Raw genomic sequence first — 12109 nt, forward strand, 5'->3', positions numbered from 1 at the left:
TGCGTGTATGTATGTATATATGTGTGTATATATGTGTGTGTATATACAAACACACAACATACAATATATTAATTCTATTATAATTCTATTATCCAATGCAGCCACTAGAGGGCGCTGCAAGACAAACTCCTCTTGAGCGTTGCCATTGGGCCACCTCGGTGCTGCATTTCTGCTCTGGATTCGACAAAAGAACGACATCAGACAATATGACTGCTGTTTTTTTCCGTTTATTTTGAAAAATGACTCAAGATTTTGTGTTGCAGGTTATTCAATCCGATCCACTGTACAGAAACCATGCAGTTGTGCACTATAACTTCTAATGGTTGGTCCTACTATAGTTTAAAGCTTTGTCACAGAAAAAAAATCAAAAGCTGCAATGTTTTGTCAATACATTGATATGGATATTAGTTGCATAGGAGAAAAGCCATGCTGTACAATACACACTGTCATGACAAAAAAATGTTAGAATGATTGTTACAGATTTCATAAAATCGGTTCTATACATGTTCCCATTATTGTCAACATTTAAGTTCATCATACTATTCATATCAGTACATAGCTATAGTGATGTGTACATACATCAATCGAGTCTTTAGAGGGACGTTGCAAAGCCCTTGAAATGTAATACAGTATTAACATTATGATGAATCTTAGGAAATGATATTCAGCTGCATGATAAAACAGTACAAATCTGCCATATCTAGATGGCGCCATTTTCTACACTTCTGAAATGTGTGTCTTTACAAACATATAGATTATCTAGGTGAAGCCACTCAGAGGCAAAACACAGAAAAAAATCCTGTCTCAATTAGAAGATCAACATCTTGCATGCAATTATCTTATAAGTAGTAAAAGTGTAAAAGTGGCAAATGAGAGAGGGGAGGGTAACTAAATCACACACACGTCACTGTTTGCATGCAGTAACAATGCTTATGTTAACAATCCTGTAATGATATGAATGCATTTCGCACCTCCCACAGTAAAATGATAAGGCATGCCTCTGAATCACACTTTTAATGGCAGAAAAATGATATTATCTTTGAATCACACTTTTAATGGCAGAAAAATGATATTAACAACTGGCGTGGATTCCATTGTTTACCTTCACGTGGTCAATACATGTGTAACATAACCTGCAAATGAAATGAATGCGCATCCCATTAGAGTAGCCCGCCATGTGTCATGTTTCCGTGACAACTTCACATATTGTGTCATTGCGAAATTTTTCCCCATGGGCTTGTAATACATATTATCATCAGGCGAACAGTTTGGTCATTTTAATAATTGAATACTCACTCTCCAGACAGGCGGCTCAATTTGTATTCCTCTGGCGCAGGTTCTTGTCTTTGTGGTTGTTGGTTGAATTGGTTTTCCTTTAGCAAGGAGTAAGTGACACAATCAGATCACACTTTGTACAATGCTACCTGAAGTCAATCAAAAGCTACAGATTCTGTTAAACTACACTACGTTTGATTGGTGTGCTATGAGAAACTAAGAGAAATCAACACTAAAGCGCAATCGGTCTTCTGCATGCCTCCCTCAGGCTCTGTGAGATGACAACGTTATGTCCCCATGCATGTGAAGTCATTGCAACAGTATCGCAGCCTAACATATTTTCTTTCATGAATGAATCCACGCAATCTGATGTACATTGCAACAACACTCACTCATATCCCTCTGTTTCAATATAAATCTTAACTGGATGCTCATGGTTTTCCTTGCCAACTCACAAGGCAGAATGCAACGCTTCCAAAATGATCATATTATTATGCCACACAGCCCTTAAACAGATAGAGGTAAATACATGCAGCTCTAAGTCAATGATATATCACCAGATGGCACCTTGAAAAGGTAAACCCAAAAAGTTACTTTAGAATAACATGTTATTTGTGTGCCCATCAGAAAAACACATCATTTGTATTCATATCAAAGACAATTTGAATTAAGCAGCAAAATCCACCCATTGTTATTCATCTCAGACGGGGGGCCATTTTGTCACTTGTCGTTAATTGAAAATTACATTACAGTTCTTAAGCATTCAGGTAACAAGCACACGGCTTGGTTTGCAAACCGACCAATCTCGACTCACTCCTTTTTTTTGTAGTTTGGTCATGTGACTTTTGCAAACCGAGTCGTGATTGGTTGTTGCCTGGGCCTAGCAACAGCAGTGTCATTTTCAGACAACAGTTAGTAGTAAAATGGCCACCCCTGAGATTAAAAAAAAAAAAAAAAGGTTGATTTTGCTGCATAATTTATATTTCACAAATGCAATCATAATGTTGTGTTTAGACTACTGGTGCTGCATAGAATACATTATTCCAAAGAAAATTATTGGGTCAATACCTATTTCTGTCCCAAATTAGATTTTCCATTGAAATTCCTCCTGAGGATGAATGGTGCTCAAGCTCTCACACAGTTTTGTATCAAGATTTACAGAACCCATGCACCTATTGGTGTCTCATCTTCCTCTAAACACATGTTGGTGCATAGTGGAAACGCTCATAGTAAAGTAACAGCTTCCTAGTGGCACAATCAGTACCGCCACCCCCCACCCCAAGGTGTTTATTTTGTGGTGAAGCTTTTAACGTGAACATCAACACCATTAATTTATGCAGCGCTACAACCTAAACTAGAAAAAGTTTGAAAAATACATTTCGACATGTGGCATCAAGGTAAAGTAAAAATGTTCAAACTTACACTGGTCCAACTGGGTCATCATCTGAAGCAGTGTAAGGAAATATGGGGGAAAGAACACAAAAGTGAGAATTACAAGGAAAGGGAGATAAAGAACTCAAGTCTTTTTTTTTTTTTTTAATCGGCAGCTTAAGGCTAGTGGTGCATTCTGTCATAAGGTTACTCTTCACATTTCATTTATATTGATGGAACGCAAAATGAGTACAGTCTTACTAACAGAGTACAGTCCAGTGCAGCATATCACTAATTCGACAGACAAATGAAATGCAGGTAAACTCGTAACAACACACAATGTTCATGCGTAGACATTTTGTGTTGCTAAAGGTATTAGCAATGCCGTCCCTAAACAACCACTGAGTTTATGTGAAACAATGACATGTTATTCACTCCAAACAAGTGCAGTAAGTATTTGAAGTAACACGTTAAAATAAAGGCATTGCATCTTTTCAAAATAAAAACATTCCAGTCCAAGCAAATTCAAATTGCATCGTGTGAAGCATGCAGTCTCACACTTACCACATACAGCATTAGGTTGGGCAATTAGGAAAAGGAAGATATGATTACAATAAAATATTCGGCACAGGCAGCTGACTGAATTTAAGGCGATTCAATTACAATGTTAATTATTAAAAATCGACGTTATTTCTGATTTCTGGCTCATGGGGTTAATTGGGTTTGCTCTAACGCTCATCAATGTCATTTCAACTTCATGAAAATGTGATCCATTCGCTGACTGCAAGTCACACGGGAATGACTCACACATATTGCGATATCAAAATTTCAGTTCAGAAAGTAAAAGGTTGACAATATACCATTAATGCATGATTTATGACACAGCAGAGGAATGAAGGACTATGTAGGATTTTAAAATCCCATGTTGGCATTTGCAGATTTGAATACTGAATGTATCTTACTGCTTGAGCATGCAGCAACTTGGAGATGTGGAAAGTCCCTGAAACACGATTAATCATTGAGACCTTCCATCTCCACAACACTGCAGTATCCCATTTCTCATTAATATTAAATGCATGAAATTGTCCTGACAAGGTGCGACCTCCAGCAACAGTGTCTGCCTTTTGGCTCGATCCCGTCTGACTGAATTATTGAATGCTGGCACGGCCCGGAGTCAGGTGACCATCCAACTATCCAAGATGAGCAGGCCATGCGGGCCAAACTTGCCTCTACAAGTGCATGCGTGCGGTGGATAGCATCCCAATTTCCTGCACCGCTGTGCGGCACGCTAACTGCTCTGCGGCAGAGGCACTGCAGCACCTTACGTTATCACCGTCAGAAGAAATTGAAATGCGTACTAACAATGGATATTGAGGATTTCCAAACCAAGTCACCTAAGTCTCAGAACCGGAAAGCACACTATATTGGTGCCTAATGCTGATGTTATGTACAAATAAATCCAACGAAGCCATCAACAATTCACCTTTTTGTATCGTTCTACTCCTAAAAAAAAAAAATGCAGTTTTATCATGTTCCTTCAATGATTGCCTGATCATTTCTCTTCACTTGGTATTTAAAACAGCGGAATAATAAATAGGTTGGAAATAGCAAACTGTGACTCACCGTCTTGTAAATCTTCAGGCTTCTTGCGCTTCTCATAAACAACGATGATGACGATCAGGATGATGATCTCAGCCAACACCCCCAAAAGCGGCCATAAGGGGGCCAAATGGCTGCGGACTCTCAGCACAGACTTCTCGTCACTGCTGCCAATCAAATTGGTGGCATTACACTGGTACTCGCCCGGGTCTAAATTAATGTCCAGATTGGTGATGCTGAGCTCAGTGTAATTGTCTTTGCTGCTTATAGAGAAGCGTCCCGATGAGTTGTCGATTTCCTGTCAAATCAAAGTAAAGGTGTTCACATACACACATTTGAGTATAGTCACACACAGACACAGATATCATACCCTATATATGCCGTTTTCAAGTTTGCGCCAGGTCCAGATGGGATGAGGGTATCCCACAGACTTACAGTAGAGCAAAGCACGCTGGCCTTCATTCTTATTTTCACTACGCTTGTGGCCCGTTATTTCAGGAGCAGCTACAATAAGAAAATACAATAAATAAAAGAAATTAAAAAGAAAATCACAAAATATCTATGTTTTAAAATATGTGCTGTGAAGTGCTTAAAAACATTGAGCGATGAATTAGAATCTGTAATCAGTTGATCTAATTAATCTCTTTTTAATCACACCTTACTATTTCAGAGGAAAACCCTCAACCAGTGTTATTATTATTTAGTTACATTGTATTATTGTGGAAGGTCAAACAATTGGTATACAACCACAAAAAGTGGCTTCAGTCGTTTATTTTCCTTAACAGACGAACAGATATCATTGTAATCATTTGCTCTGTGTGAGACTACTCCCAAGCGCGAGCTACAACCTTCAGGGTCAACCACCAGGAGCAACGGTGCTCTTTTCTTGTCAATATTCAAATTAGAAAAAGTAAAACATTGTCCATCCCGTGCATTGCAGACGCGGGCAGTTAACGAATTTAGTTTGGGAGAGAACTGTGCTCCGGCTTGCTACGTAACTAGCTTGTTCCAATGCTCGTGTTAATCGTGATAAATGTCTCCCAAGGAGTTTATGATTTCATCCCAGATTGTTAAATGAGACGGATTACACAAAACCTACTTAATCCAGTAGATTATATCAAAACACAGTTTGAGAGATGGATAATATAATTTGCTCTGTCAAAAACATGAATGCATGCCATCAAAGTACAATAATTCTCTCGTGCTAATTTCTTTCCACAGAACTGGGTGAGGCAGCAGAAAGGCTGCAACTAGATTCTACCGTTGAGACATAATCCCTGTGTATCACACAAACAAGACACCATCTGCTGCCACTGATCTGGACACTGGTTCGACGGAGGTGTCAAGGGCGGCAGCTATCCGTGTGCAAATCGCAGGTCCTTCCTCTCGGCTGATTTTTCAGTTTAGCTTGCGCCAGTTTCATGGGTGATATATTAAAAGCAATCTGGCCATGAAAAAAGAAGAATAGAATGCCAGCGGCTCACAAATGAACACAGACCTTTAACTTCAATGGTGGTGTTGGCGGCAGGAGACATCCCAAAGGTGAAGACACACATGTACACACCAGCATCATCTCCTCTCGGTTTATTCAGCCTGCAGACCAGAAGCACATGTCAAGAGAACCCACGCAATGCCAATGAACCTCTTGTGCAGCATATGCGCACACTTAAGCTTACCGGTATTCAGTGTTCTTATTTGGACTGCGCGTTTCTGGGATCTCCTCCCCGTTTTTCATCCAGTAGCTCTCCAAGGGGGGATTGTCACTGCTGGTCAGGTTGCACTGCAGAGCGATGGGGGGGCTGTGACCTTCCACAGGAAGCAAAGAGTGCTCAGAAGAAGCGATTGATGGCTCTGGAATAAAGATGACAATTAGCCCAGTCAGACGTGACGCTGACTCTGAATGCGCGCTATGGTGGCGACTTGAAAAGTGTGATTGAGGCCTCAGACATTCTGCAAACAAGCTGCAGAATTACCTCCGGTGACTACTAGGAAGATAAATACTTTTTTAATGTATTTAAAATACCAGATTTTGGAATCTAATTTTGATCTTTAATCAAGTAGCTTCAAGGAGTGACCCAAAGATAAACAGCACAATGCTGCTTAGGGTGCTTAGAGCACAAAAGCATGTAAAATCCTGATTTGAGCATTTGTATTTAGATTAATCCTGATTATCTAGTTTGTACACGTAGACACTGGTTAACCTCATAAATGTCCATATTCACAACACGACTTTGCATATCTATAGCCATACTTTGTTAAACAAAATATTTTCAAAATTGAAAATTAGGTTGGAATTAGGGAAAGGCATGAACAAGTATCTGTTAAATGGGAAACAATGAAAATGGACAACATAAAGGGAAGACAAAGGGCTCTATGGGTGCTCGAGATCCACACACGAATAACATCTGTTTGAAAGAGAACATCACAAATACTGTATTAGTGCAATCCTTCAACGCTATGAGGGACAACATCACCTACAGGGAGCTAATGGTCCTCTAAAGGTGTTTAAAGGGAACTGTTCAAAATTGGTTCCGCTCAGGAGGGGGAGGATGTTTTCACCACACCGGCCACTCACTCCGCAGCACAGTTATGGTAGCCTGTGCTCTGACCCAGGTGGTGGCGGGATTTATGTGCAGGTCGTTGCGTCTTGGGTCGTTGCTGGCTCTACACTCGTACGTCCCGATATCATCCAGCGTGAGATAGGATACTCCCAGCACACTGACCGCATTGACACCGTAGACGGTGCTGATGGACACCCGCCTCTTGCGGGCGCCGTCCCACAGTTGTCTGAAGGAATCGGCCCGGTTGATCTCAGAATACCACCACTGGATTTCAGGGGTGGGGTTTCCCACTACGTCACAGAAGAGCTCAAAGGTGTCTCCTGTGAGCTTGGTTTCAGACAGAGGTGATTTCACAAAGCCGGCTGGCAGTGGCAGTTTAGAAGGGGCAGCATGTGCGAGAAAAAGAATACAGTTTTGCCATGTAAATGAAAATAAAAGAAATGAAACATACATGTAAACATGCATTATGGTGAAATCAACAGTATTGTGGTAAAGAAGAAAATCAGCCTCAAAAAAGAACTGCTGAAGCCATTACAAGCGCTATTCCTGGGAAGTTTTGATACAATCGTGCTGGGAGATCCCTGCAAGGCTGGGCTCGTTTGCTCGTGTCCAATTAATGGCATCACAAATACACATTTACAGCAGACTCACCCAGAATTCATATGCAAACGTCCTCTGCGTGACCTTGTCATTATTCATACATTCAATGTGATGGAAATATCATTAGTGTTGGGAATAGTACAGTGGATGATTCTGTAATAGACCGTCTCCGCTTAGCAAAGTGTGCCAATGCCATAATTGTGAAACAAGTGATCGAGTCCACCCACTAATGGAGGAGGGGTGCTGCATTCAAAGGAGTGCTCTATAAGAACTGCAGAGTATACATGAGATTGAGAGAAGATTTATAGAAGCTGCTTCTCCAGGTCTCTGGGGAGTGTGGGGGCGCATGGTGTTAGACCCCCCACCCCCCAGAACCTCTTCTCCTCGTTTCCATAGGAGCAATCCGCAGCAAAGTAAGAGTCCCAAGAACCATAACCGGGTTTTGCACAGCTGAAATAGTGCGATTTCCTACTAATGATTTTCCACAGGCTTCAGTGAGGCTTAAGTACCTTTGGCATGATTTGAAATGCAATAACATTTATTTTATTTTTTTCCACCCCACAGTAGGGAGTAAAATACCCATACATGTTGACATAGTCTAAACTGTAAAAGCAGCTCCTCAGCTCTTAACAGAACTGCTGAGACAGATCATGCCACCTCAGATGTGTCAAACGCACATTGCGAGTCGTGCGGTCACTGCACACCATTGTGATACTTAGACAGTACAACAGTTTTATTTGGGTTACATAAAGCTACATTATTATCATACTTTTCCACACTTTTGGTACTTTGTTCTTAAACAAAACAAGTTGGGTTGAATGTGGCATCATTTTTGCATTTTTTTCATGGTTTTTATTTGTCACATGTGTGATAAAAGAAGAGATAAAACATGAACGTAATTCTTATCTGTTGCAACAAATAGTTGTGTGCTTTTTTTGTTTAATGAGTAGGTTTTTCGTTGATTTTTTTGCTTTTACTTGCAAGCAGATTTTCAAGATATGAGTACAGTATGGTGGCAGTAGACATTGTGAAACTAATCCTTAGAAGTAAAAAATTTCAGCTCCATTTTAAATGTGCATCTCTTCTTTATTGAATGCCATGTACCTAAAAGAGACACTTATTGAGCTAATTTCAGAAGTAATATGTAAATATTTTGTCCATAATGATTTTTTTTCATGCGCAATTACCTTGAAAAATACATTGTTCCCCTCAATAGTACGTCACACGTGCTCAAGGCTAGGGTAACAAACAATCACGGCTCACCTATTTTAAGGGTTTGGTCATGTGACATTTTGAGCCATGATTGGTTGTTACCTGAGCCTTCGTGATCTCAATTTCAGTGGGCGGAAAGTTGTAAAATTTGTTTTCAAAGGTATTAATTGCACATGAGAAATACCTTTAGTTATCATTCATAGAATATTTAAATTCATAGAATATTTACGGAATAAATATTCACTTTTTACTGTTGAAAATGGCCAAATAAATGTTGTATCCTTTTACATTTCCTGAGAAAGTTTACTAATTGTGAAAGCAACAACAATTTTTCGCAAAGCGGACAGATTTGGGCATGTGAAAATGTATGCGGGACGACCATTCAGCTCAGTTGCTGTCATTTTAACGACATTTGTTCTCAGTCACATTGTTGTAGCTTGAATGTTACATCTGGTAGTAGGGGTGTAACATAAAAGCAGTATGGCTGATATCGCATATACCTCTGTCCTTCCTGCTTGCTTTATTATATAATCAGCATTGGTCAAAATTCTGAAACAACAAACTACACATGGTCACTTCCACTTTCAGATCTCCAGAAAGGTAATTACAGATGTGCGACTTGGCTGGTTCCAAAATGGCTGCTATTTGATCATGCAGTCAGGCCAGCCTCACTACAAACATGATAATGGAATGAATGAACACCATATATGTTGTATACTTAAAAAAAAAAAAAATCTCTTTCTTGGACAATACCCAGTGGAGAAAACAAGCAATGCAAAACAGCACAGCATCAGGTGCAGAATTCTCACCTGTCCCCATGCAAAGGGAGACACTTAAGTACAGATCTGAACTCTCAAGCTACTCTAATCTGTTTTGGTGCCGTTGAGGGGGAGACCAGATTTATGAGCATGGGATCATCCGGTCAAGTCTGAACTGGGAAAATCAATGTACTTGTGCAGTGCAGTGCAGTACTTCTCAGCAAAGAGTTAACAGATTCATTGTAGTGAGAGGACATTAAAGACATGGATCCCAGTGCAGCATCACTGCTCTAAAAATAGAAGCATGCAGCAAAATGGACTGATGCTATTTGTAGAGCTTCACTTGTCATGTCCAACATCCATACATGCGTGTGTGTTTGTGTGTGTAAACTTTAATGGGGCAGAATCCCCCCTTCATCACTCCTCCTCTAAGCTCCCGAGCAGTACTTGTCCTTGGCTTACGTTTCAGTATTCAGGTCCACACTTTGAAAGGACATTTCGGGGAACATCACACAGGCCATTGTGTGGCCCACTTCAGCCTCCACAGATTGTAGCTTATTAATCTTTTATCGACCTTTCGTTTCAGGCGCCTTGCAAGCAAAGCACCCCCCCCCCCCCCCCCCCCCCCCCCCCCCCGTCTAAAAAATATACAGTTTATCTGTGGCAGCCAATGGGTCTAACTTGTGGCTAGGCAGGTCTGAGGGTATTTTTCACAAGCACATCGTGTTTATGGCAACATAATAAATTGGCTGACGAAAGCGCTGTCGCCCGCTGAAAAGCTGCCACATTTGCCACCAAGGTAATGTTGCACCAGGGGAGCTCATTTCTTACCGTATTGCGAGGAGACGCTGTGCAGCATCAGGGCTCCTAATATCGCCGCCGGGAGTGACATGGCTGCGGCTCGGCGTTTGCCAGGTATCATCTTCGGGGAAGGAAAATGCCGCTACTTGAGCGCTAAGGTGACCCGCGCGGTGTATGATGGCGCGAGGAGGAATCACCAAGGAGACTCAGACCTGCACACGCTCCCGTGGGAAGGGGGAAGTGACGCCGGGTGGCTCGATGAGTGGGGAGCCTTTAGTCCTGCCGCTGATGACCCGTTTCGTCTCCCTCCTTCTGCCGCGCTGCCTGCTGCATCAAAGAATCAGCGACGCGTCTTGTCTCCAATCTCGCGAGATCTCAAAGGGGCGGCAAGCAATTTAGCGTCTTAGCGGTGTTTTAGCTAATTAGGCTAACAGCTAATTTCATTCGGGTTTGCTACAAGACTGGAAGGTTAAACAAATGTAGATATTTCAAAGATAATAGTAGATTTCTCCGCTTCCCCATTTGACGACGAATGGTTTAAGAAATTTGCACTGCTAATTAATAACAGGTTGGATAGTCTACACTACACACAGATGGTCTAATCAGATCTCTATAGTCTGATGTTAGTATGCTCAAATAGACACCTCTACAGTCTAATATTAGTATGGAAAAATAGACAGACCGACAGTATTAACAGTCTATAATACGCATAAGAGATTTTTTTTTTAAGTATTGACTCAATCAGAACCAAAGGGGCTAATGTTAGGATGGAAAAAAAGACAGACAGGCTGACATAGGCAATCACAGATAAAAAGTATCACCAACCTACTCAACAAAAAAAAAATGTTTTTTTTTACATAGATAACATTGACTTAATTAGAATTTTAGTTTAAGTAGTTAGTATGAAAAAATAGACAGACCGACCATATGAACAGCCTACAGTACGAGCAATTGATTGTTTTAAATGTAAATATTTACTTGATCAGAACCCCACAGTCTAATGTTACTATGAAAATAAAACGACGGACAGAAACATAAATAATTGTATACCTGTTTTTTCTATCCATGTCAGAGGGCAGATATTTTGCCACTTACTGTCGACTGAAAATGACTTCACATTTGCGAGGGGCTCATGTAACAACCAATCACAGCTCAGCTTGAAAACGCCACATGACCAAACTCAGAAAACAGGTGGGCCATGATCGGCCATTAGCTGAGCTCTGAGCAACTGTGATGCAATTTTTAGTCGACCACAAGTGGCAAAATGGCCACCCGAGATGGATTTTTTTTAAGCCGCTTATACTTTGGGGTTGACGTCGTATTTAGAAAAGCTGTGCAAAAGATAAAGCAAGAGAAAAACTCCATACTATTTATACAGAAACATATAGCTCATATACAGTATTTTGTGTACCATCTGAATCACAAGCACCAATGCTATCCCCATTAGTCATTATGGCACCCTGAGCATGCCTTAGCATAAACCTCCGTAAACCATGAAGCAGCCTGCAAGCTAATGAATACTGTGACAAGACAAATATGGTCAACTATCATTTGTTTTTCACTTTTTTTTTTAACAGTTTAGTGGTTATGTCCTCTAGTGAATGACTTTTCTTTTCCATGACTTCTATTGGCATTGCACAATTTAGGCAAGTGCGGTAAAGTTGTCACTTTAATTCAAGCACTGCCAGTGCCTTTTGTAAAGATGTCTAGTTTAATTACTGTACTTCTCAGGCTAACTAAGCCTCAACAGCAACAGTATCTTAAGTAGCGGTTTAATCCTATCTCACTCAGAACATTTATCAAGCACCGCATAGCCTGCGTAAAAGGCCATTGCTCTGTGAGAAATTAAAGTTATTGGTTATGAACTGTTGCTTTTCAGTAGGAGATAGGGTCACCGAGTCCAAAGTCACAACCCACGATCTGTCAATTGTA

The 12109-nt window shown here is 40.7% G+C and overlaps 1 protein-coding gene across 4 annotated transcripts; it reads right to left on the reverse strand.

Moving 5' to 3' along the window:
- Positions 1 to 211: 211 nt before the first annotated feature.
- On the reverse strand, positions 212 to 10504 carry LOC148422339 (neuroplastin-like). Of its 4 annotated transcripts, XM_088417565.1 has the most exons (10): positions 10390 to 10504; positions 10208 to 10298; positions 6821 to 7168; positions 5922 to 6096; positions 5744 to 5838; positions 4616 to 4749; positions 4270 to 4543; positions 2698 to 2719; positions 1297 to 1373; positions 212 to 1133 (listed from the first exon to the last, which is right to left on the reverse strand). In XM_088417565.1, exons 2-9 carry the CDS (start codon positions 10296 to 10298, stop codon positions 1313 to 1315), a joined length of 1200 nt encoding a protein of 399 aa, XP_088273691.1. In that variant the 5' UTR covers positions 10390 to 10504; the 3' UTR covers positions 212 to 1133; positions 1297 to 1312. The 4 variants fall into 4 exon arrangements, with proteins under 4 accessions (XP_088273691.1, XP_088273689.1, XP_088273688.1 ...); XM_088417563.1 differs by lacking the exon at positions 6821 to 7168; XM_088417562.1 differs by lacking the exons at positions 10208 to 10298; positions 10390 to 10504 and having other exon boundaries at positions 6821 to 7274.
- Positions 10505 to 12109: the final 1605 nt, after the last annotated feature.

Source organism: Hippichthys cyanospilos, chromosome 6, assembly GCF_059441005.1.
Source record: "Hippichthys cyanospilos isolate Australia breed blue-spotted pipefish chromosome 6, RoL_Hcya_1.0, whole genome shotgun sequence".
Lineage (NCBI taxonomy): Eukaryota > Metazoa > Chordata > Actinopteri > Syngnathiformes > Syngnathidae > Hippichthys > Hippichthys cyanospilos.